At 49.9% G+C, this 25,517-nt stretch overlaps 7 protein-coding genes across 7 annotated transcripts; 4 read left to right on the plus strand and 3 right to left on the minus strand.

Moving 5' to 3' along the window:
* Nucleotides 1-319: 319 nt before the first annotated feature.
* BBBOND_0308550 (hypothetical protein, conserved) lies at nucleotides 320-724 on the minus strand (the record flags this gene model as incomplete). The annotated part of the gene is made up of 1 exon (XM_012913684.1): nucleotides 320-724. The coding sequence occupies one exon, from the start codon at nucleotides 722-724 to the stop codon at nucleotides 320-322; it is 405 nt and encodes a 134-aa protein (XP_012769138.1).
* Nucleotides 725-1,748: 1,024 nt separating this feature from the next.
* On the plus strand, nucleotides 1,749-1,949 carry BBBOND_0308560 (60S acidic ribosomal protein P2 (L12EI), putative; the record flags this gene model as incomplete). Its single annotated transcript, XM_012913685.1, has 1 exon — nucleotides 1,749-1,949. The coding sequence occupies one exon, from the start codon at nucleotides 1,749-1,751 to the stop codon at nucleotides 1,947-1,949; it is 201 nt and encodes a 66-aa protein (XP_012769139.1).
* A 6,214-nt stretch (nucleotides 1,950-8,163) lies between these two features.
* BBBOND_0308570 (hypothetical protein, conserved) lies at nucleotides 8,164-9,203 on the plus strand (the record flags this gene model as incomplete). The annotated part of the gene is made up of 2 exons (XM_012913686.1): nucleotides 8,164-9,095; nucleotides 9,131-9,203. The coding sequence occupies 2 exons, from the start codon at nucleotides 8,164-8,166 to the stop codon at nucleotides 9,201-9,203; spliced, it is 1,005 nt and encodes a 334-aa protein (XP_012769140.1).
* Nucleotides 9,204-9,466: 263 nt separating this feature from the next.
* On the minus strand, nucleotides 9,467-10,501 carry BBBOND_0308580 (hypothetical protein; the record flags this gene model as incomplete). The annotated part of the gene is made up of 1 exon (XM_012913687.1): nucleotides 9,467-10,501. The coding sequence occupies one exon, from the start codon at nucleotides 10,499-10,501 to the stop codon at nucleotides 9,467-9,469; it is 1,035 nt and encodes a 344-aa protein (XP_012769141.1).
* Nucleotides 10,502-11,625: 1,124 nt separating this feature from the next.
* On the plus strand, nucleotides 11,626-12,342 carry BBBOND_0308590 (YT521-B-like family protein, putative; the record flags this gene model as incomplete). The annotated part of the gene is made up of 1 exon (XM_012913688.1): nucleotides 11,626-12,342. The coding sequence occupies one exon, from the start codon at nucleotides 11,626-11,628 to the stop codon at nucleotides 12,340-12,342; it is 717 nt and encodes a 238-aa protein (XP_012769142.1).
* Nucleotides 12,343-13,255: 913 nt separating this feature from the next.
* BBBOND_0308600 (hypothetical protein) lies at nucleotides 13,256-18,715 on the minus strand (the record flags this gene model as incomplete). Its single annotated transcript, XM_012913689.1, has 1 exon — nucleotides 13,256-18,715. The coding sequence occupies one exon, from the start codon at nucleotides 18,713-18,715 to the stop codon at nucleotides 13,256-13,258; it is 5,460 nt and encodes a 1,819-aa protein (XP_012769143.1).
* A 3,628-nt stretch (nucleotides 18,716-22,343) lies between these two features.
* BBBOND_0308610 (RIBOSOME BINDING PROTEIN-1, putative) lies at nucleotides 22,344-25,505 on the plus strand (the record flags this gene model as incomplete). The annotated part of the gene is made up of 1 exon (XM_012913690.1): nucleotides 22,344-25,505. The coding sequence occupies one exon, from the start codon at nucleotides 22,344-22,346 to the stop codon at nucleotides 25,503-25,505; it is 3,162 nt and encodes a 1,053-aa protein (XP_012769144.1).
* Between the last annotated feature and the right edge of the window lie 12 nt (nucleotides 25,506-25,517).

Genomic DNA, 25,517 nt, shown 5'->3' on the forward strand with positions numbered 1-25,517 from the left:
GAGGCTCTTGTCCGTCGTGTCCTCCACTCCGAATTCCATTCCATATCTCCCTTCCAGGTGCATCTTGATGTGAGATATGTGCGCGTAGGTGTCGCGGAAGTGATGCATTATTACAGTCTTCAACCCCGATATAACATGACCTGTTGAGACTTACCTCATCATGGACGAGTTATTGTGGACACTTGTCCACCTACCTCCATGGTAGGCTGCCGTAACGCACCTGCACTTGTGAAAACAAAATTATTAGGGCATGCAAAAATACTCATAACAATATTGACGGAGAATGGGTGGGTTAAGGTTCGGTATACACCGCACAAAATCAGATGTTGAATTTGGTTTCCAGCAGCGAATGCAGCCCCCCTATTCCAAATTCATGGCGAGGCTTCTCGACGTTCATATACTCGTAAGACTCGAGCGAATCCAGCTTGTCCATCAAAATCTCGACGGACAACATGCTGCTCTTCATACCGGGGAGACGTGTGGATTTCGAGCACGTGTTCAGCTCGATGGAGTTCTTGAGCGCCGCTTGGTAACCCAGCGTCTTCTGCAAACGCTCAGACTTCGCCATCTCCTCTTTCATAAGGTTCTTGCAGTCGATGTCGTGCATCGGATGCACAGACAGCGTGTCGCCGTACGCTGTCCTCACGCCGCTTCCGTCCAATGGGCAGTAAGGAAAGTTGTTCAGGTCGATGTTGACCGACGACAAAGCACTTGTGTCCCTCATTGTCATATTTTGTTTAATACGATATAATAAAACGTCCGGTGGCAATACGCTCGGTCGCGGACGGCGAACAGAGCGGGCCTTTAGTCTGCCTGGCCTGTAAAACGCAACCACAAAGGCGCGCAAATAGCAGACAACAGTATCCCACCTGGCAATATATATGTTTAGGTAACACACCCTACGTCGTGGGAGGTGTGTTTACAAATGAACTCGGGAAATTGTGTAACGTGGGTGGCGACGGCGAAGCGACCACGATGCCGGGCACACATCAAGGGTCGATAGCACGTGAGCCACGGTTATCGCCCGTCAACGGTGCAGTAAACCGTTATGTGTGCTAATTTACATTAAGTCGTGCCGACTAGGACCAAGAAACCTATTAAGATGCAGGCATAAGAACAACAGTGACGCACGACAGCCGATGCAGGCTACACAACCATACCGCAGTACACCTAATATAACTACGGTATAGCTCAGTTAGTATATAACTGATCTGTTGGCGCGATAAAATGTGCTGAGATGCCACCTTCTATAAGATGTTGTATGGTGTCTCGTAGTGGCTACGCCGACGACGCCATCGCCACTATTGGCGACTGTAAACACGCATAGCTGCGCTGAATGATGTGTGAACAATGCGTTAAGAAACACTGGGTGTACGTGGGTGGCTTCTACTGCCAGAGCGGGACCGCTGAACTCCTCCCCATTACATCTCGACGCGCCCCAGGGGAGGCCCCTCGCTCAAGCTCGCGAACCACTGGAAATCAACGCATAACGGGTACACTGCTCGCTACAGCATTTCTTTAAGGTGAGTTTACTGCATATGGTGGGTGTAAATCTCCTTTCACTTCGTTGTTTCGCGCGCTCCGTCACACAGCGTGCGCCAAACGGCGGCGCACGACCTTAATTAACGCGTTTACAGGCCAACTCCAGCCGCGTTGCACATTTAGTTATTATTTGCCGTGTTTCTAGCTGCTAATACGACCCCTCACATCTTGCTGCAGATTGCCACATACGCCACAGTTGTTACGAGATGGCTCTCAAGTACGTTTCGAGCTACCTGCTCGCCGTCGCTAGCGGCAACGAAAGCCCGAGTGTCGCGGACCTCAAGAAGATTCTCGACGCCGTTGGGTCGGAGGTCGACGATGACTGCCTGGAAGGTCTCGTCGCGTCCATGAGCGGCAAGACCGTCCACGAGGTTAGTGATCGCCATGTTTTCTACGCCCTGTTGTGACAATGGCTGCATCGAGTGCTGTTGTGATTTTCGATGCGCCACTATAAGAGTGGTCGTTCATAACATCCTGTATACCAATGCTAATGCCACGCAGACGATCGCAGCCGGTATGGAGAAGCTCCAGAGCGTGCCCACTGGTGGTGTGGCTGCCGCACCTGCCGGCGGAGCTGCCCCCGCTGCAGGTGACGCGCCCGCTGAGTCCAAGAAGGCCGAGCCTGAGCCCGAAGAGGAGGAGGATGACATGGGTTTCTCACTATTCGACTGAGCTATATAGCCTATATGGAAATCGCTGCATACGGATGACTACCCGCAGAGGAGTGTCGCCTACGATAACACGCGTTTTAAGCTGCATTCGATTTGGTGATATCGCGCTGGAGCGTTCCAGCGGCTTGTATTGGTGTGTGAGTGTGTATGTTCGTAGGTGCTGCTTGGAGCGCACATTAGCTTGCAGTACGTGAGTTTTAGTCGTTATTCAGAGCTCAATAGAGCAGAACTCAAAGAGCTGAATAGCGTATGACGCGATAATGGCGGCATCCGCGCAGCATTTGCGTGACTTTATCGCACGAGTTGGAGGTGAGATTCCGGCCGATTAGCACGTCTGGACAAATCCTGTGGTCGTCTGGCGGCATTTAGACACTCTTATAAAACTGTTAATGCTTATCCAGGCGAGAGCCGCCTCGCGATAGTCGCTTCCGGCGGCACGTGTGTGCCGCTCGACCGCTGCGGGGTCAGGTTTATGGACAACTTCTCGACGGGGCGCAGAGGGTCATGCATCGCCGAGTAAGTCCCCTAACGATGAGTGTTGCTTCTATTGAAGCACGTGGTCATCTTATACAGAGAGTTGCTGCGGCACAATTACCATGTTGTCTTCGTCTACAGGGAGGGCACCTGCAGACCATTCCTAAGGGATGCTATCGGATGGGGCGACGATCTGGCCCTTATGGACGGATTGGGACTTTTGGATGATGGATCTATCAGACGTAGGTTCATATGTTGCGTAATTAACGAACGCAGTCGTGCCGCCGGAATCACACCAGGAATCTGTACGCACAGCCCTAGCCAACTACCGCCAGGTATCACCGCACGTGGTTACCCATAGATCGTTCACAGTACAAGGATAAGCTGGTGGTCCTTAAATTCCGCACTATGTGGGAGTATCGCAACGTTATAGAGTGGGTTATCGTGCATGCGTGCTTACGTAGTACAGGCAGCTGAGTCACGACACCAAGCACCTGGGGGCGAACGTTATTTGGTTCCTCACCGCGGCAGTCATGGACTTCGAGATTCCAGATGCACAAATGGTACGTCATATGTGCCAATTACAGTGCCACTGCTTTAACACCATCTTAGCAGTGGGTTATTGTCCTTCACTACAGATGACAGTCCATCTGACATTTCGCGAAACACCGAAACATCATTGTACAGCCTCAGAACAAGGTGCCGTCAAATGCTCCCATGAACATTACCCTAATGCCCACTCCTAAAATCAGGTACCGTGGAGCCGTGTCGAAATCACAGTTACCAGGAATATTGTGCGCGGCATAATAGGGAAAGCGCCGACCATGTGCTGTTTTAAACTGGAGACGGATCCGAACGTGCTCATCCAGAGGGCCAAAGTGCTGCTCGATGAGCCTACCATGGCGGACGCCGTCGTTGCCAACATACTGGATCAACGATACGACCGAGTGGAGATAGTATTTCCCGATAGTACGTCCAAAAAAATCGACGCTAAGGTATGGCATGGCGGGGTGATACTCACCGAATGTTGCAGAAAGAGAGCATTGAGAAGGAGATTGTAGACGCACTGATACAGGTGCACCATAGAAAGGCATCACGCTGTTAGACTCGAAAACGTGAAACATACCGTATTCTTGGGTTTAATTCGTATGTGTATTGTTGGTAGAGTGTGCCTCGGGGGGCTTGACTGGGCCCAATAATACAAACCAAAGGAAAAAGTGACATGGCAATAAAAGCGCCATCTGCGGCACTGCCGCTTCATAGCAGGCCCTCATTTCGAACGGGTTTTGTGCCTCCCAAACGGGACTCCGCAACGAGTTTGTCGACCTTGGACAGCTGGATCTGGAATGCTGGCACCTGAAGGTGGCCGCATGAGCACCGGCGGCCATACCAGCAATAGTATCCCAGCTTGGATGAACACCGCGTGTTTTTGCACATTATCTTACCGGTTTGGGAGTCCACGTCGTTCATCCAGTCCATTGGCTCCACAAACACGCTGCTGCACGGTTCGCTGGCAGCATCGCGGGAATCTGCAACGCCCTCGTGTTGGATGACATTATACCCGTAGAACAAGGTCTGCCGGCATTTTGCGCAGCTGTACACAGTTCCATTGTCAGCCTCGGAGTTTGGGTCGCGGCACTTTGCTTCGTATTCCTCCGGTTTATCTAGATCGATGTGGCGGATCAGGTGGATATACTCGCTCCAGAACACGTCACGGTTGGGTACCTCGAAACCGTGCTTGTAGAATAAAAGTAGCTGGCACATAAAACCTGCACTAGGAGATGCGATGGGGTGAACGCTCTTGAGCTGCTTGATCACACTGGTGAACGTTGTGTCCTGCTTCTTCATCAGGTAGGCGCACACCAACGAGCAACTCCGCGACATTCCCATCATGCTGCAATAGAGTTAAACGCAAAATCCACGACACTGACCAATGAACGAAGGTGGAGCCGTTGCAGAGGGTGCTCACAGCCTCCACGAAATCGAACGCGAACGGGAAGGCCCTAAACAGTTTTTCGTTGGAAGCGTCCTCGGCGTTCACGACCATGTGGAGCACGTAAGTGCTCTGGTTTTCATCCGAATCGGGTTCAGACGCCTGATGAGCTCGGTAGTGCGGGATACGATCTACGTGTAAGTTGATATAGTCACTGTCGAAGCGGGGCGACTTGATCAAATGCGAGTAGGCAGCGCTTTCGTGACCGTCGCACTGATAGAAGCAACCGGCAGACTCGCTGCACCATTCCGGCGCATCAAAACATGCTGATATCACGCCTCGAAGATTATCGGGTGCGCTGCCGGACTCAAACCTGTTGGGGGGGCGGCGATCCGGCGGCAGTCGCACATCGTCGAAGAGACGATGTGCCGTGTAAAGGTCGCCAACGTAGAGGCCGTCAACCACCCGAGACATCGTTCTGCCTTTGTGCCAGAGACTCAAAAGGCAAGGGCCTAACATAAGATGTCACTGTTTTGCGCGATCCGCACAGCTCGCACACGATGGCAAGGAATCCACTACCGCGTCGGCTGTTAGAACTTGAGAATCGGTAGATCCTGTTCACGGTGTTTTGCCAACACGACACTCAGACCCACAGAATGAATTTGACGAGTAGAAGGTCAATGAACCGTTACAACTTTCTTTGTTGGAGCACTACTGTGGTTGGCGCGCCTGGGTGAATGCGGCGTACGACACCCAACAACGGCGGCATTTACACGTAATACTCTACACAGCACTCATTTGAACACGTTTCTAAGCATATCTGTGGCGAGCTTCCAGCATCTCTGCCTGAGGCACGGGAAGGAGGCACGAATTAGAGCTATACACAGCACACACGGAGGGATCGGATAAGGGCGTTGCCCACTTTTTTCGCCCTAAGGGCTCTCAAGTGTTGGGAGGATCAGTATCATGGATAAGTTTTCGCGGGAAGAAAGGGAAGAATACCAGCACTTTGTAAACGTTGTGTACGCGTTTCTGTCGTACAGGAACGATGGATCTATCGATGCGGAACGCATATATAGGTCTATGCAGATGCTATCTGCTGACGACAGGGAGCTGCTCATCGAGCAGCCCGGCGTTCGCGTGATGAAGATCATTCACGCACTCATCAAAAATCAGAGCTTCATCAACACCATGTTGAGCTGCTTGTCTGGATGCAATATAAACGACGAAGCTGACGACTATGATCCCATGGCTCCAGACCAATCCCCCCAAAGTAGCGAGGGTGGCGATCCCGATAAGGAGCGTCTGATGGACAACCTAAGGAAGGTCGTCAGGAATGCGCCTTTCTGGCAGATGCCGAAGGAAGTCGCCGACTCAGAAATCGTGCCGACGCAAGACCAAGAAATTCTCTCAAGAAACGCACACTGGGTCAGAACAACGCTGCGACAGTTCGTCCGCGACTGGTCGGAGGAGGGCGCCGAGGAGCGCGAGCAAGCGTTTGCGCCACTACTGGAAAGCCTGCAGCGGCATGTGCCGATCGACAACCCGGAAAAGCCACCGAGGTGAGTTCTAAAGCAGAGGAGTGTGGCTCCCATTAAAAACGACAATGACATTTTTACAGGGTACTGTGCCCTGGATGTGGGCTGGGACGGCTGCCGTACGAAGCTGTGCGGCTCGGGTACGACAGCCAGGGAAACGAATTCTCGTCGTTCATGCTAATTGGGGCGTATTTTGCAACCAACTATATGACCAAGAAGAACTGCTTCAAACTGTACCCTTACTGCCTCTCGACAAGCAACCGGGTCAAGCACGAGGACCAAATGTTCACCTGCCACCTGCCGGACGTGGCGCCGGCAGAACACGATATGAAGCGTGACTTCAGCATGTGCACAGGAGAATTCACGGATGTATACGCCACTGTGGAGACGCCATTCGATGCAGTCTTGACATGTTTCTTTCTCGACACGGCCAAAAACGCAATCGAGTACATACGCACATGCGCGAGGGCGCTGCGCCGTGGGGGACTGTGGGCCAACATAGGCCCTTTGTTGTACCATTACGCCGACTTCAACCACAACTCGGTCGAGTTTTCATGGGAGGAGCTCAGGAAGATCATCTCGACATGGTTCGATTTCGTGCGCGAGGAGTGGCGAGACGCAAACTACACGTCTAACAAACGCAGCATGATGAAGACTAACTACAAGTGTATATACTTCGAGGCCATACGCAACGACGTGGAGGTCTATGGAGAATCAAAACGATTTTAAGGAAAAGAAGGCGAACAGCACGGAGCCTTTTGTATTTGTAGGTAATGTAGCAACCGTGGGAGCCGAGGAACGCGGAAGCGGCTCCATTCCGTACCACGGTTAGTAAATGGATTTTAAGGGTGAGACCAAACGGCTGATGTGCCGACGAAAGTGTTAGTGGTAGCGCCGCTCTCCGCAGTGTCCACAATCAAACTGCAAAGGCCGATGACGGCCAATTTATCACGTAATTATCATATTTGTTGTAACCGAGTTCGCACTTGCTATGTGTATTCACTCAGGCGTCGCGTCACCGCCGGTATGCGGCGTCTAACGTCGGCACAGTGGCCTTCCACGTCAAAAACAACTGCGCCAAGAATGATAGACACGGCGATATTATCGCCTACGTGATCGCTCGGGGTGGTATGTGTTCGCCTCGGAGGTGTTACTGTATCGCAAACGGCCGACGCGGTACACGCACATGTATAGCGAAGGCGCCGCTACTGCCCGGCAATCGCATTATCATCCTAGCCGCCATATTTATCGCATTAATACACGGTGTTGAGGCGCTTAGTAGGCGCATAGACCGGTCTACAGCGTCACCGTTGGCCGCAGGACCCAGATTCCACTGGCGTGCAACGGCGTTCGTGGATTCGTCGACACATCAGGCACCTCGGCACAGGACCGGTCCCGTATTCGCCCAGCGCTGGAAATACACGAGAGTCACACTCCTCAAAGACACGCCGCATGTGGGCAAAGCAGGCGAAGTTGCCATCGTCAATCGCAATTACGCTTTCAATTACCTCGTGCCCTTCGGATTCGCCAGATACACAACACGCGCCGAACTGATAGGGATCGTGCTCGACACGGAATACAAGGAAGCGCTAGCGAATGTCAGGAAGTCCAGCGCGGTGCACATGAAAGCGAGGTTTGGAAATGACACAGTGCTGCCATTTGAAACTCCAGCGCAGTCAGATGGGTCTAACCTGCTCGTCTCACCGCTCCTTCCCATCGATATCATCGATAAGATGAGGGAAAAGAAACTGCTGCTGGCTGTAGACATGCTAAGAGAGCAAGATATTAAAATCCTGACTGATACGGGGACCATCACCGAATTCGGCGTGTACAAGGTCCAATTGAACGTGGACCCAGAAATAGATATCCAAATCACTGCTGACGTTAAGGAGAAGCCGTTAGACACATCTTTTCTGAAAGACGTGGTGCCGTCGGAATCCAGCCAGGAGCCTCCGTCAGACTGAGGAATCGCTTTGGGACGACTAATTGATTTGTCGAAGGATTAATGCTTATAGAGCACAACATGCCCAATATCTGCATAAAGATGCAGTCGCTTGTATGCAGGTATGGTGGATGCTGCACCATATGGGAAAGTTGGTGGCAACAGGCAACGCTGTCATCATTCCATACATATCGGAAGGCTTCACACGAACGTGGTATTTGGAGAGTCGCGCCTAATACCGTGCACTGCCACGAAACTAACAATTATGGCCATTGTGGTAGCTTTGATAAAAGGTTTTCGCACCACTCAGCCCAGCGGGGGAAGTACTATACCAACCGGTTTTACATGAAAAAGTGTAAAGCATGCGCCTTGTGGAACAACTTGTCAGTGATGCAGTGCGTCCACTGCCTCACGGCTCTGGGGGACGAGGACATCAGGCTGCGCGTAGTTGACCCCCTGTGTCGGACCGCCAACTCAAGAAGAGGGGAAACTGAGAATGGGACCGTCGAATACGTCATGTTACACCGGTGCTTTGACTTCACGATCATGGTGCACCCACAGCCCTCGGCGGCGATACACCTCTCAGCTGTGCCCAACGGAACCTTCTACGACATCAAGAACTTCAGGAAGACCCACGTCCCCATGATCACCAAAATGAAGTCCCGCTGCGACGCTATTATACACGACGTTATAACCGGCCACGCTGGGCCTGATTACCTAAAGAATAGCGTGTCAGTTAACCATCTACGAGGGATCATCCAGGCCCCCCAACGTGGATCGAAGAGGCGAAAAGTCAGTGATATAGTCTCGGAAGCCATATACGGGTTCAATTACCCCAACAACTTCTCCCACGTCGGAATGCACGCCATTGTGCCCCCAATAAAGTGCTTCAACCTGTTCAAGAGCCCATTTTTCTACCCACTGTCAAAGGTGCTATCGGACCTCGAGCACCTATCCCAAGTGAAGGCATACACGGCGGACGAGGCGAAGCAGCTGTAGGTCACGCGATCCACTAGCTCATTACGTTCAGGTATGAAAAAGACATCATCATGGAAGAGATTGTGGACATAGACGCTACCTTCAGGGCACAATACGGTTTCTGAAGCCAAGGTGGTTGGCACTACTTAACAGCTGGCTTACAAACACGCACACCAGGCACCATGCTCTGCGTAAATGCAATTGTGATGCGTTGGAAATATGGCTCAATGGTACCTCTGCGTACCAGAATAGCAAATGTGGAGTGCTGTTCTAGTACGCACTAGTGCTCACATCACACCGCTGCGTTGTTGCAGTCAACTAGAGCATCATACAGTTACACTCGTAGCTTGCGTTAATATATTACAGTCACTGCTAGTCAAACAACCCATCACGAATAGGATCGACGGTCACGCGACCTGTATCGCCTGCCACTGCCACGTCGCCTCCTAGTTCTGTAGCTGCTCGAACTCGAAGAGCTCCTGGAAGATCTAGAGGATGACCTGGATGAAGAACTATCGCTACTGCGTCTTCTGCGATGGCTCACGGAGCGGTCACGGCTACGACGGGATTCATACCGCTTGCCACGACTCCTGCGAGAAACCGATGAGTCTACAGAGCGCGAAGCACGAGAGTCCAAGGAAAACTCTGAGGGACTGGGGGAATCACTAGACACGCTGGAGTATGGCCGACGACGGCCGTGGCGAGGTGCCCTGCGCACCGCGGAAGAAGACCTCGACGACGAGGACCCGCTGCGATTTGAATACGACACGGAGGAACTGCGGGATGGAGACCTCCTTCGGTGCGTGCGACGGCGGTAACTCACCGACTCGGAACTGGATCTTGAAGAGCCCGACGAAGGTGACCTACGACGACGATGACCACGATCGCGAATAGAGTCGTCGTGGCGGCGGGCGGGGTATTTGGCACGACGGTTTGCGCGTTTCCGAGTTTCGTACCACGACCTTCCAGCGCTCCTTTTGCTTTGCAGGCTTTGGCGATGTGATTCCCGATGTTCGCTTGGACCCGATTCGGCCTCACCGCCCACACCTACGGCAGACGATGGCTCGTTGGTATTCTGAACCGCGCCTTCCGCAGCGGAGTTGGAATCACGCTCTGTATGGTTGGATGCGGGGAGTGAGGAACCCATTTGCCTTAGCGTGTCTTCTACTTCGTTTGCGGCTCCCTGAATCGCCGCGATCTCACGCTTTTTCTCATCGATGAAGACCTGGGGGATGCCGTATTCGCTATCCTGGGCAGCCAAGAGCAGATCCCACAATTCCTTCACGAAAATGCGGGCGTTCTTGGCCATGAAGCCCGTTAGGTTGATCTGAAGCTTCTTGGGGTCAAGGTACGGCTTCTCGTTGAGGCACCTGCCACCATCGCCTGTTGCATCATGTAAGCGATATTTAAGTAATGTAGACATTTGATATATTGTACGAATATGCAATTGCGGGTATATGATATCACGTATAGAGCCAGATAAGGTCGAAACGAATGGTTACAATAGGTGCCATAGACAAGTGCACAGCAAATCATGCAAAATCGCGAGGAAACTCACCGGCATTCTCCGCATTGGCCTTCGCATCCGTCTCTCCGAAAAACTTCAGCTGGCTCAGGCAGTAGTCAACGACAATCTCGTCCTCGACGCCCATCAGCTCGGTAACTCGGCGAGTTATCCACGGTTTGAACGCGTCTATTTGAACCTTGGTGATGTCGACGGATTTTGAAAAACAGGCGGGCCACTTTTTAGACTCCAGAAGCTCGCGCTCCTTGCCAGCGAGAAAAGGGGTCTTCAAGTCGCCGCTGTCGCGGCTGAAGCGCGAGCCCCGCAACATCGGCGGTGACGAAATGCGTTCGTACTTTTGACTCGTACGTATAGACAAGCATGTGTGCAGTAGTACACACCCTTATGCGAACATTTATGGCCTATTACGAGACCAGACACGGTTTTTGCCCTTAAACTGGTGACGCGGTATCGCGGCCCCATTGTTTACAGCCACGGTGTTCAGCGTGGCCCGCACGGTACCCTGTGTGAGGGATAGTTCATTTTTTATGACATTTCAGTGGAAAAGGTGGTCAGATGACCACTTAAACCACTGTAGGAAAGGCGAGGGTTCAAGCTCTAGGCGACCCCGGGGAGGGCCGCAGCACACATCACAGCGAAAACACGCTATTTTATGGGCGTCTGCGTAGCACACACACGGTCGCAGACACACACACGGCATGAGGCGGCTCGTTAATCTACCAGATGGAGTATGATGGACTTGAACGAATACTCCCATAAAAACCTGAACCACAACCAAGCTAAATTCATATGTAAGTCGACAACCAGGAATCATAAACCGTGGCGCAGACGAAAACGAAAAGAACTATTACTACGTCGTGAAGAGCTTCTCCGACAGAAATGTGCGCGCAGCACTCGAGCACAACGTTTGGGCGACTACACCTAAAAACGAGGGTACATTTGACGAGGCGTTCAAGAAGTGCGAGAATGTCGTGCTCTTCTTTTCCATCAATGGGAGCTCACGTTTCATCGGCTACGCCCTGATGCGATCGAGGCCAGGGAACTGCAGTGTACAGAATAACGTTTTCTGCCTACCCAACGGAAGGCAGTTCAACGGCAAGCAATTCGATCTCCTTTGGATTAGGGTGGTGGAATTGCCATTCTCGGACTGTGTTCATCTTAAGAACAGCTTCGACGACGGCAGGCCGGTGAAGGTCGCGCGCGACGGACAAAGGATTGATCAATCTACTGGAAAGGAACTGTGTATACTCTTCGAGAACAGGTTCTTGCAGAAACCCATACCGTGGCAACCGGAAATGTACGGAAGCCAATATGGTGCGTACGTGATCAACCCTCAAGGATATCAATGCGTGGGAGTAGCCCCAGGTGCACAGACCATACCCCCGTTGTCTGGATTTCCGGTTATACCAATATCTCACGCCCCAGTTGATTTGCAGCACATTGGCGTTGTGGCGCCTTACTACCAGGTGCCCCCCGTGTCGTCACCTCGGAATCAAAAAAGGTCGCGAAGTGGCGCAACGCCTCAAAACGGGCAGGCTGAAAAGCCCACTGACGTTGAAGGAGGGTACCGCATGACCGAGGATCACGCGTTAAAGGCGGCGGAGTATAACCCGGCACTGGCAATTTTCCCTGTTGATTTAACGAATTTGTCATACGAGCACTACATCTCCCTATATAACGTCTCGCACCAGTACTGGATTGAACAACAGGAACCTGATGTTAAACCCGAAAGCGAGTGAAACAATGAACGCTGGAGTTTTTAAACTGATTGGCGGGCTCGTAGCCCAAAACCAATGGCAGAGATACAGCAGATCAACACGCGCTTATAATGCCGAAATTGGCTCAAGATGTTGTAACAAAATATTTTTCAGCCGTGAAATTAATGGTGATGATTTGAACATAAGCCGAAGAAGGCTCCTCATGCGAGTGAAAAATACCGGCATGAAGGAACTCGACGCCCTGCTGGATGGGTACATGGCCACACGACAAAACATAGACGCAAAAGGCGTCGCCGACTTTCACGCGTTGTTGGACATGGAGACCCCCAGTTTGTATCAAATGTTTCTCGTCAAACAACAGTTACCTGAAAACCTCCAAGGAAACGTTGTTGCGGCAGAGATACTAACCTATGCTCAGGGGAAAAATCTAACGAGCTAAAACCGTTGAAATGTCCGGTATATCACCTAATAACACACCGAACTAAAACTTTTTTATTGTGTTAATTTTGTGGCGGTGTGTGTTGCACAACCATGTTTGTATTGCGTGGTGCATTGAATGGTAGCGTGTAGCTTGGCTACTTAGTGCAAAAACCTTTATCTATAGCACTGACATGGCTAAACGGGACCTGTGAGAAGAAGGCGGTGCTATGTAACGTTAGTGAAGCGAGGTGTGGGAGAATGCTGGAGAGCATCCTCGTTCGGCATGTCCAAAATACCGAAATTGCAGCGACCAATTAATACGGAAACTGCAACATCTACATCGTGTTTCCCGTGGCTACATTACTTTGTCGGTTACATGAAGTTAAGGTCGTGTGTGCGTCAGTTTCGTGGGTCTGTGAACCACCACCTTACCGTACATGCTGCCCCAACAAATATCGTTAGATGATCAGCGGATATCATCTCACGGTGACTAGTGACAACATACATGCTACATTTAGTGCGTAACACCAAGGTAACCAATAGGGTCCTCGTCGAAGTAGTCGACGTCTTTGTAAAGTGAGAGCATCTTCCGGCCTTTCGTGAGTAAGGCCTTGACGTCGATGTGGTGAGAAGCCTTGGTGCGGATAAGGTGTGATCGTATACGCAGCACGTCCAGGCGGTACAGCATCGTGTTGGCGAAGACGAGGAATGCGAGAGACCAGAGTGCGACGATGGTGTAGATGAATGGCTCCCGGATGCCGTAGAGGAAATCGTCCATGGCGGTCATGAGTGATGCGATAGGCTTGCCATCGACAATTTCTTTCAGTTTACTCATAACATCATAGCACTTGACTGTCGACTGCGATTTGCCCTCCGGTGGCGTGAACCCGTGAGTGTAGAGGAGGGGAAGGGCAGTGGAACACAGGTGGAGGGATGTGCACTTGGCAAAATCATGCTTCTTGAGTTCATAGTGCAGTTTTTCAAGTGACTCCCGCAGTCTGTCCGGCAGGTACACCGTCCAGCTGAGGTAGGTGTGGACAAAGCTCTGGGAGTACAGGGCGTAGGCCCGGTAGGTGATGGGCGGGCAGTGTGGTCGGCAGTTGGCAAAGTCACTGCCGCAGCCAACCAGTGTAGACAGCGTCTTGGGATGCTCGTTGTCGTGGTTGTTATTGGAGATCATGTTGAGAGCCTCGGAGCCTCGGAGGCCACTGACAGCTTGGAGGTCGGAGGCACCAAGACAGTCCCAGTCAGGGCAGTCGGCATGTGACTTGGTGATGGCAGTGCCTAGTGAAGAAAGTGCCTTCAAAGCATACTCGTGCAGCTCATTCCCGAAATGATGGAAGTACGACACAAGCTCCCCGGTGGTGCGCGGCGTCCGCCTGGTGAGGCAGTTGAGGTAGGACGCCAATGTCAGCAGGGGATCACTACCGCCGCAGCTGGGAGTGAGGATGGCGGAAATGACACTGCCCTGTTGCGATGTCTTAGGCAAATCCTTATCTCTGAATCCCATCCTGACACGGCTCTTGAGGCACAGGTTGCACGGGTCGAAGGGGTGAGTCTCGAAGTCGGAGTCCCAGCCGTCAGTCAGGAACGCCTGGAGGGGGGACGATGTCTTGATGTCACTGCCATATTTAGAATCCTGCCAACCACCAAGGGATTTACCTCGTTTACACTGCGCCTTCAGGAACGCCAACTGGTGGCAGCAGGCGTAGACGTAGTCACGCAGCTGGCAGAGGAGGCAGGCTGGGTCGGGGGAATAATGAAGTTTATCATATTCTAATTTGAAGTCGATGTCAGATAGAGCATCGCCGGATTGCATACGCATTATTCCGTTCAGGACGTGTGCGGAGTAGAGACAAGCCTCGGTAAGGGTGTCGGCGATATGAGATGCGGACAAGGAGGATAGATCCCCGTTGACCTGGAGGGCATACTTAGGGTAGAATGTATCGCCGTTGAACACCATCAACAGGCCTTCGATGTGTCTCTCCATTTTGGCAATAAGTCCGTACGCATTGAGACCGACCAGCCAGAAGAGCATGGCCTTGACGTTGGTGGGAGGCGGTAGATGGTCGGAGTCTGGTGGAAGGGGGAGGGTTGATGAGGTGGCAGAATCATGAGCGTAATTCCATGGGTTATTGCACATGTTGGGGTTAGGATCAACGATGAGACCGTAGTTTATAACATTGTTCCATTTGGGATTATATTCAAAAATTTCATCGGACGTTTTTTTAGGGCTTGGACCATAAATTCGATAAGCTTCATGTGCGTTGTCTTCGAAATCATCCACGTTTAGTGATGGTGCCAAAGCGATATCAAAGTCACCTCCATGGAACATTTTTTTCAAATGTTCACTTTGAACAATTTCTCCAGCACGCTTTATGCTTTCCACATGTGCCTGGGTAGCATTCTTCTCCTTTTGTTCCAATTCTTCTTTATACACTTTCTTTTCGTCCGCTACACGTTGCCTCTGTTTCTCGTAATGGTCCTTTATACGCTGCGCTGCATCCTTACTCTTCTGCGCAAAGCTTTGCCTGTCGGTAGAGTCTACTACTTTAAATGTAATATCTGGATGCTTGAGTGAATCTGGCAATTCGCGAGGATCAGGTAATGCAGGAAGAACAGTTGTAATAGGCGGATTCAATTGCATATGCTGAATCCTCCCCCGTCTTAATTCCTCTTCCGCATCCTTGTTGTGTTTTTTGATTTGATCCTTTTCTTTCCGCTCCAATGTTTGCAGCGCTTTCCGCTCGTCTATGTGTCGACCCAAATCATCTTGAATTTTCTCATGAAACAGCCTATCTCGTTGATCTTGCAATCGCTCCGGCAAATCATCGTCGATAGGTTTGCCCGTTATTTCGCGATACAGCAGACCAGGATACCACCACGGCCAGTGCTCACCATAGGCATCGTCGGTTGGCTGCGACCCATCTAATTGCGGCGCAGCCTCTATAAATTTCCTCTGCTCCTCTTCCTGTCTTAAGCGCGCTTCATTAGCTCTGTTGCTACGTTGCAATGTTTTCTGTATTCTATCTAAATCCTCATCATGCTTTTTCACTCCTTTGCCCTGTTGTTTCCGCTTTTCCCACTCCGCCTTAGCCTTCTTTTCTTGTTCCGTGTTCACTGTTTCTTCATCTCGTCTAAGCTGTTCCACTTCCTCCTGCTGAGCTGTACTTTCCAACGATTTCAGAAATTTAATGCCCTCAACTTTTTTCTTTATTTTTTCCTGTAGTTCCTTAGAAGCGGTATCTGGAATTGGCTGACCATCAAATTCGGAAGGTTGATTAACGGCCATGCTACCATCGTCATGCCTACCTCTACCTTCTGCTGGCTCATAGTACCGACGTCCCTGACCATCACGGCTACCGGGAGGCAGAGGATAAGGCCCGGGAGCAAGACGGCTGGGCTGAACTGAGGGGGTGGGATGAATTGGACGGGAAGGCCCGGGAGCAACAGGGCTGGTTGGAGTTGGACGGTTGGGTGGAATTTGAAATTGCGGAATTTTACGATTTGGATGTTTAGTATTACGGTCATTTAGTATGTTTTTTACGACTGTTTTCTCATAAGCATTTGCGATTTTATTTTCTGCGTTTTCAGAGAGAGGTTTGCGATAAGACTTATTCGGCTTAGGACGACAGAATGATGTGCCAGACATATCTACGGATTTAATTTGATTGGCAGGACACGTCGGCGAATGTTGTTTAACCAAAGCGGGATCCTGACCAACTCCCTTCCCATTACTCCCACCAACCCCTCCAGCTCCACCGCCACCGCCACCCGAACCAGTGGTTGCCGTAGTAGCAGCGGTGGTAGAACTTGGCGATGTACCTTGGCCATTTTGTTGAGTGGTGCTAAAAGTGGACCCCTGGTCACCCGTGCCCTGACCACCGACTGGAGCAGGGACACTGGATGACGGGGGGACAGGACTGGAATCACTTGAAGGCTGAGTGGTTACATTCTGTGCAGGGGCACCAGGCTGTTGAGCTGTAGGACTACCGTCATTTGGACCTTTACTCGTACCACCTTGCTGACCAGGCACAGAAGCAGACACCTTACCACTACCGGTACTAGGGACACCATGTGACGGAGTCCCTGAGCTTGAAATACTTGGATTCTGAGATTGCCCAGTTAATGAAGGGGCACCACTCTGCGATCCCTTACTCTGCCCACCCGGTTGACCAGGCGCAGAGGAAGGCCCCGGACCACCATTGTTACCAGAGACACTAGATGACGAAGAACGTGGAGAGAGAGCACTTGACGATTTAGGAGGTAACGGCTGTGAAGCGCCAGCAGTATGCGAACCTTGAGCAGCACCGCCATTTGCACTCCCACCCCCGCTACCCGGCTTACTAGAGGAGACAGGGCCTGCAGGAGTGCTGGGATCAGCTCGAGGGGGAGGGTTTGCCGGCGGTTGAGGTGGAGTATGTTGAGATGTAACAGTATTTTGAGACGAAGAAGATGTTGTAGAGCCGGTACTAGTAGGCCCTTGTGTGCCTTTACCACCTTGAGGCCCTGCAGGGCCTGGCGCTCCTTTAACACCGGTACTCGGAGATGGAGAAGATGTGGTAGCTGATGAACTTGAAGGATTTCTTCCACTTTGAGCTTTGGTTTGATTTTGATTTCTCTCAGCTTTCTTGCCCTGGTTCTGTGCTCCCTCCACTTTCTTGGCCTGGTTCTGTGCTCCCTCAGATTTCTGGCTCTGATTTGGAGTTACTTTGGATTGACTTACAACAGGCTTCGCCGCCTCGGTTTTGACAGCGGGCTTTGTTGACGTGGATTCTCGAGCAGATTTTCTCTCCGGCGCAACTGCCTTGGGTGCTTCGGAGGAAGTGACAGGTGGGGGGGCAAGATTGGGACACGATGCTGTATACTCACCTTCTAAGATTGCTTTAAGCTGTATCAGCTTACTTTCAAGCTCGTTGAATCTCTGTAAATTAAGAGTCCACTGCTGCGGCAAGCCCCTTTTCAAAACGTTCGGTTTACTGCCGTCGAAAATGAACCCACGGGGATAAAGTTTATCGTTGGCAAATGATTGCAGTTCAGTCTTCTGCGAATTGATTGACTGAGGTATCATTTCACTCAATTCGCCTGCGGCTTTTGGCAAGTTTGCTCTAAACCATGTAGCGGATGTCTTGGCAAAATTGACTGCGTGTGTAGGCGTAATCCCTCTACCGGTAACAGAAAATCCTGCTCCCGTCAGCGTATCGATGTGTTCCTTCAGAAGTTGACAATGGTTTTTTAAATCTTGCCAACATATCTTTTTTCCAAGGCCCTTCTCTAAAGCCGCTTTAAAAGCCCCACCGTCAGCATCCTTCTCTCCGGCAACCAACACGCAAAATACATTAACCAAAGATACAGTGTTTCCAGTGTTGACGGCATGCCACGGTTTATTCGAAATTGTCAATGTAACATTTCTAAAATGATCATGCACAGGATTTTTTGTTCTAGTGTCAACTTCCTTATTCAAAATCTTTCTCAGTTCGTTTGCTACTGCACGTCCCTCTATATTATTAACCTCATGGACACTGAACCCACCACGAAGAATGTTATTTCCGGTAGTTAGAAAATTGCAAAGCTCGCCTCTCTGCAGCGACTGTGAAGCCCAATCTCCACCGCCAACATTGCTAAACGCATCATCCACGTGATACTGCAAGTAATATAATGCAGCAAGAAACTTGGGGATGCATCCTAAAAGCGCGTCAAGAATTTGAGTTTTATCCCTTGTGTTAACATAATTACTCGGTGTAGTAATTTTATTAGATAACAATTTAGTACGTAGAGCGGACACATTATTTAGGAAATTAACATATTGAACGTGTAACCCCCGCTTAAAACTTGGCATTTTTGGAAAAGAAGGCGTCAACCTTTGTACTAACTCAGTTACCACATTACTTTTTTGACCTTTTGGGCCGTTCAACCAGTCCAAGAACTCAAAGCACTCCTTAAGAGTGTCCAACTTGACTCCATGCGTATCCATCCTTTCCCCAACCAATCATACACTGGCCAACTTATATAAAACGCCACGGCAAGTGGCCATACGGTGTTAGCCAGGAAACACTAAAGGGGTCAGAGCTCTAAGTTGACGCCCCTTACAAATTACCCTATCCAATCCATTTAGTGCACTAGGTGAAAAGGCTACAAAGCGCCAAGCTGAGTGACAAAAGTATGTCATGACACAAAAACGGAGCGCGATCAGTTAGGACCCGCAGCCAATCACTTGCCCACTTCGCCCTCGTAGACAACATGAAAGACTGAAACGATACCACCATCCCACCTACCTGAGAAGGGAAGGCGGCAGGTCTATGTATTTGGCAAGATTGTATCGTGGCTGGCATGAACGGCTGGAGCACGGAGCACTCCATGAGGGTTCCGGGCGGAATATAGGATGCCTACCCTCACCCCGCATTGTCACGCCTCTGCAGCGCCTCACATCGGCGTTTCGCGGACATCAGGCACTCACGATGCAGCGTGCCTCTGTCGTTTGGATAGACACCAGTGCCTCATTTTAGCATTACCCCAATTACCACCGGAGATTGCGAACATTACCCCACTTTGCCCTGGCCTAACGAGGTGCAGATTATAAATTGCTGCATCAATCGATGCACGAGGTTTATGCTTTGCAATTCGATATCTATGCGTAATATTGCCACAGCGACAACCTCGCCTGCCGTTCCCCCTCACCCACCTCCCAGCAGCATTGCACTGTAATACAGATCGCACTGCCCACCTCAGCTGACGACCCAGCTCACTCATTAAGTAGACGGTCTACATGCCACAGACTCGTATTCAATACATTAGTGATGTCTAGACGAAATCACTATTGCTGCTAACTCTTCACATCCCGACCACATTGCTGTCTCACCCCTAATTGAGCTGAGGGGCATAGAGAGTGTTTCACTGCCTTTCGCCACTCACCCTATTTTCCAAATCTTGGTCATCATCATCTGATTCTGAGCTTCTCACTATGAAGCATTGTCTGATATCCTCCTACCATACCATCTGTCTGTGAACTAGTGGCTTAGTCCGATGGTGCCGAGGATGCAACGCTTTGAAATTGTTGGAATGCGTCACTGCGACGTTACATATCATTTGAGTATGCCCATTGTATATACAATGATCGGATAGCGCTACTTTTTAAGGATATACCGCCGGTCGGCTGACGTGGCTAGACAGTTACTGCCGGTAATTGGTAAAGAAAAGCAGACTACTGAAACTCATAGCTAGACTTCACCAAGTGTTCATTGTTATGTGTTAGGTGCATTGTCGAAATTTCAGTTTGTGAGTAAATGAGCTAACCACTGTATCCCATCTTCTCACTTTAGAAGTGCAAAATGTAGAGCAAAAGCGTGATGGTACGTAAATAGATCTCACCTTATAACTACGCTAACTGCAAAACTACAGCACTCATACACGACTTAGATAACAGCAGACAAAGCGGCCGAATCAGCACCAGCATTTACCGCATTCTGCCATAAGCTAATGCCACCATTAAAGAAAAACCAACAGCTCGACCAACACGAACTATGACAATTAAATTGCCTAATTGCAATACGAGTTACCAAATGTGACGTGCTCATTTCTTGGCGTAATAGTTCTCGATTTGGATGGTGGACAGTACAGCGCCATTGACGGTCATGCAGTGGCACTCTGCCCTACCATGAGCTACCTCTCTGCAACTCAAGACATAAAACCAACAGGACATAATACAGGTGCAGCTACAGAGGAATAGTATCACTAGTCTGGAAATGAAAACGAAAAACAAAGACAATCTGGTGAAGCTGGAGACATGCAAGATGCGGATTTACTAGGAGCTGATGAAGGTCGGAGAGAGGGCTTTCAACTATCATACGATTCTAAGAGATACCCTATGTGATAGAGTACGTGACTCCCGTATATTATTACTACCTTGTGAATGGCCCTTGTAGCCGAATAAGGTGGATGCCAACACATGGTACCAGTAACGGTCGGCAACGAACCGACGTGGATTTCGCATCGCATACCAAAAGGGTGCACGTAATGAGTTACTAAAGAGTGCAGAAAGATGTGCCAAATAAACGTCAGGCGTCGGACACTTTACAACTTGAAACAGGCTTAACCTCATGTAATGACGGATCTTGCCATGCCGGCTGCATTTTGTGTCACTACAGCTCTTTGGAAGCTATGCGCGTGGCACTAATCCTTGCCAATGGCGTGAGATGCGACTACGGTTTGCTCTGTTTTTCAGTGGCTATCTGTAATGCAAAAAATTTGAAGGCGTCACATGTTTGTTTGTATACGAGCTCACAATTTAGAAAACCTGCAACTCCCATAACATCCAACATTAAATAACATGTAGTATCTAGCAGTGAGCTTCAGTAGCTTCAGTAATGTTGATGACCAATGCCTGGCAGCCCATGCCTAGCCACGCTAGACACGGGGGCAGGTCATACCAAGATATCTTAAAACGATGATCATATAAACAGCACGCATGATAATATGCTTTGCTGAGGTGCAGTGACTCAAATTAGTAATTGCAAAGCGTAAGCTTCTAGCTAATACCGGACTCAGTAACAGCCCACATTATGATGGGATGGGTAAAAACAAAAGCTCGAATCCCTCATGTTGCCTTGCTAGCCAGTAATAATATGACAGATATGTTGGAAAAAGCGCAAGTCAGAGAAGTCGGTGAAAGGCGTTCAGGAAATCTCATCTGAAACGGATAATCCATCTGCTCATGGCTGGGATATTAGACCTTAGATAACACTACGTCGTTTTGTGCTTAAATGACGACATCATTACGATAATAACCGTACATGTGGTTGAGCGCCAATTATTAGAGCTAAGTGGTTAATCGAAGGCGAAGCGTTGGTAGGTGGATGTCTCCAAGACCACAACAGGTGGGAGCTGAGTAAAGCGTGACGCATTCAAGGACATAGCAGTGTGGAGTTCGAGACTTGGCGCTGTTTCAAAGGTAACTAATTTGATGCATTACTCTAAGGTTGAATTTACAACATCAAAAACGTAATGTAGACATGAATGTGGGGTAGGTTTATCAGTCTCCATATGACCTACTGGGCGTGATGCTTATGTGGTGTAAAACGCGCTGTTGTGATATCTCGGTGACGTATTTGGTAGCGGATGCTTGGGTGCTCCCCTAGTGCCTGGAGGAGACGCCTTAGCGGCGCCACAATGCTGGGTCAGAGGGGCTGTACACTATTCCACTCGGAGAACTCATGGGGAATCCCGTCTGCCAGCATTGCTCCAGCCTCTTATGCCAGCCAATATATGGTATTACCGTATTTATGGGCTCGTAGCCTTGCTTCCCCTTAGGTAGGTGGGATGCTTACAAGATAATTGTCCTGTCTAATGGGTTTTGAGAGGGCGAGATGAGTCTTTCACTGTTTTAATATTATGAGTAATGTAATCACTGGGCAAATCACTTTGTAGCATTTTCCACCTAGCGCACATGTCTGGCCGTCTAGTATTTTTAGACGGGGCCACCTTAGAGGTATGATCAGACGACTGCTTCCTAGTTCACATAGTCGTGGACACCAGCCGTAAAGATTTGTAAGCGCATGTTGGCGAATGTGTATTAGCATTTTGTGTTTCTGCTATTTGTATCCAAAATGGTGTCGGCTAAGAAATTCTATCTCACTAGCCTTAGGGAGTGTTTCATATTTTTCGATTGGTTAAACACCCAAAAGAAGAATATACACGCCCAAATTGCCCAGGATCTGTATAAACGTATAAATAAGTATAATAAGGCGGTCGAATCAAACAGTATTAAAGCATCGCTGTCCACTTTCCTCTCGAACGTAGATAAGTTTTATAGAATATTGGTAAGTGACGGCATCCCTGAAAAATTGCTTCGAACAACAAACTCAATTAATAGCGACGCAACAACGGAGGAAATTGTGGACGCTCTTCTCGAGTGTATTCCTAAATTCCTCGCCGCGATGTACTATCTTTGGTACGATGTGAATGCCACTTTCGAGGAGCTTGGCGGCGGTGGTTGGAAGTTAAATTATCCAGGGGCCTTATATGGTAGTTACTATAGTTCAAGCGGAGGCGATCTCGACAATTACCTCCATGCGAAGAACGGCAGCAACTACGGTGGCATGATACCCGGAGGATTCAACCCCACCGAAGTGAGGTATGGCTATTGGTACAGTGGCTACCGTCAGGGATATCTGATGGAAGATGATATTAGAATAATTCTGGACAAAAAAAATGACCAGTGTTTTCGTAACGTATTTCTTACTACGGTTGGCGTCGCAGGCAAGCAGAAGGAAAACGTTGCAAATGTTCTTGCATTGGTGGGAACGTTTTGCGACATTGTGGAAAGGGACAAAGGTGCCGTGAAGAGCGCTTTGGAAAAGCAACTTAAGGAAATGAATGGAAAATGCCTGGATTGGTCTGCCTTACAATCTCATTGCAAAGAGCTAAAGAAATCCCAAATACACAGATTGTTCGCCAGTCAACGCTTTGCGCATACTGGCCAGTCACTAGAATCTAGTGATTCTACAAAGGAAGAAATTGCGAAAGATGCGGCAAAGTGGTTGAGAGTGAATTTGTTGGAAGTTAAGAGCCATTTGAATAAAATTGATACAAAAGACAAGGTCATCGACAATCCCGATAAGAAGCACCTTGGCGCATATTTCACCAACAATCTTTTCCCATACGGTTTCTTTTTCGATGACAACCATTTCAGAAGGATGATTAAAGATAGGAAGACCTTGATGCAAAATTGGCGTAGTGTAATCAGTAAGTTTGTTGCTAATGGTGAAGGTTTAGAAAAGTTAAAAACACTTTTGGAAGGTTACAATTGTCCAGAAGATACTTATAAGAAATCCGAGGGAGCACAGAACCAGGGCAAGAAATCCGAGGGAGCACAGAACCAGGGCAAGAAATCCGAGGGAGCACAGAACCAGGGCAAGAAAGCGGAGGGAGCACAGAACCAGGGCAAGAAGGCTGAGGGAGCACAGAACCAGGGCAAGAAGGCTGAGGGAGCACAGAACCAGGGCAAGAAATCCGAGGGAGCACAGAACCAGGGCAAGAAATCCGAGGGAGCACAGAACCAGGGCAAGAAAGCGGAGGGAGCACAGAACCAGGGCAAGAAGGCTGAGGGAGCACAGAACCAGGGCAAGAAGGCTGAGGGAGCACAGAACCAGGGCAAGAAAGCGGAGGGAGCACAGAACCAGGGCAAGAAAGCGGAGGGAGCACAGAACCAGGGCAAGAAGGCTGAGGGAGCACAGAACCAGGGCAAGAAGGCTGAGGGAGCACAGAACCAGGGCAAGAAGGCTGAGGGAGCACAGAACCAGGGCAAGAAATCCGAGGGAGCACAGAACCAGGGCAAGAAAGCGGAGGGCACTCCAAATCAGCAAACCGCTCAAAATAGTCGAACGACTTCAAGTTCACTGGGTCCGCATTCAGATTCATCGACAGTGTCCGGTGCTGATGTAGCTAAAGGTCAACCAGGGGCTAAAGGTGATCAAGGCGCGAAAGGGCCTCCTGATACAGGGACTACAAAATCTTCTACACCTCAACGTGCTGGTAAGCCGCAACATCCTCCGCCCCAACCGCCGCCAGCGCCTCCCCCCAGTACTCCCGCTGCCCCTAGCCCCGCTGGTCCGACAAGTGACGGGGGTGGAAGGCCAAATGACAGTGGTGCTCGAAGTCAGAAGCCTGTTGCCTCTAAACCCCCTGCTTCTCCTCCGTCTACAAGTGGTACAAGTCCAGCCCCTCCGTCACTTGCTGTCCCTGGTTCCAGTGGTGGCACGGGGTCTACTTCTGTGCCTGTTAAACCAGGTGTTAAGGGGCAGGGTTCAATGGTCAGTGTTTCTCCAGCGCAACAACCTGGTGCGTCTTCACAGAATGTTATCACTCAGTCTCCAACTGCTCAATCTCCTGGCCCTCGGTCATCTGGTGTCTCTGCTCCCGATGGTGGTCAGAACTTGGGTAGCTCGGCGGGTTCTGCTGTCCCTGGTCCAACAGGTGATCAAGGTAAACCGCAGAATTCCACTGCCGCTATTACTACGCCATCCACTGGCTCGGGCGCTGGTTCGGGCGGCGGTGGAGGGGATGGCGGTAGTAATGGGAAGGGGACTGGTAATTCTCAAACTCAGATAAATTGCCCTCAGGGCCAGTCACTTATGAGTCTATGGCCCAATGGCTCCAAGTTCTGCGTCCCTACAAATGACTTTAATGACCATGAAAAAACCTATACCGTATGGGACAATGTCAAAAAATCGCATGATAAGGACATTCAAAAGACTGTAGAGAGAAATCGACAGAAACAAAATTCACAATTGCGATATCCTCCCAGACGCCAAACAAGGCCTGACAATCTTAATGCCGTACCACCAACTCATTCTAACAGTCTCCACCCTGCTCAACACCAGCCCATTGATCCACTAAGAAGGGATGACGGGCGGGGAGGCACAGGCGCTCCGCATATTCCGTCTATTGACGTTTCCGTTGGTGGAGAAGCAATTCAGCCGACGAAATCAAATCATTTCGCTGCGAAGGACTTCACTAAATTGCCGGGTCTCCGTGGCCAGGCTATGCGTGATTTGGATTATGAGCAGGATCAAGTGTACAACGAGTTGTTATTTGACGAGATAGCAGCACAAACGAAATTGCAGAAAAATTTGGAAAAAGAAAAATTGGAGAGATCGGAGGAAGAGAATATAAGGGCCCATAAATATCAAGTAGAAGGCATCGAACGGCAATTAGAAGAGCACAAAAAACAAGTAGCAGATGTTAAATTAAGTTATCTCATCTTATAGTGTGCTATGTGG

This window comes from Babesia bigemina (assembly GCF_000981445.1).
Source record: "Babesia bigemina genome assembly Bbig001, chromosome : III".
NCBI lineage: Eukaryota > Apicomplexa > Aconoidasida > Piroplasmida > Babesiidae > Babesia > Babesia bigemina.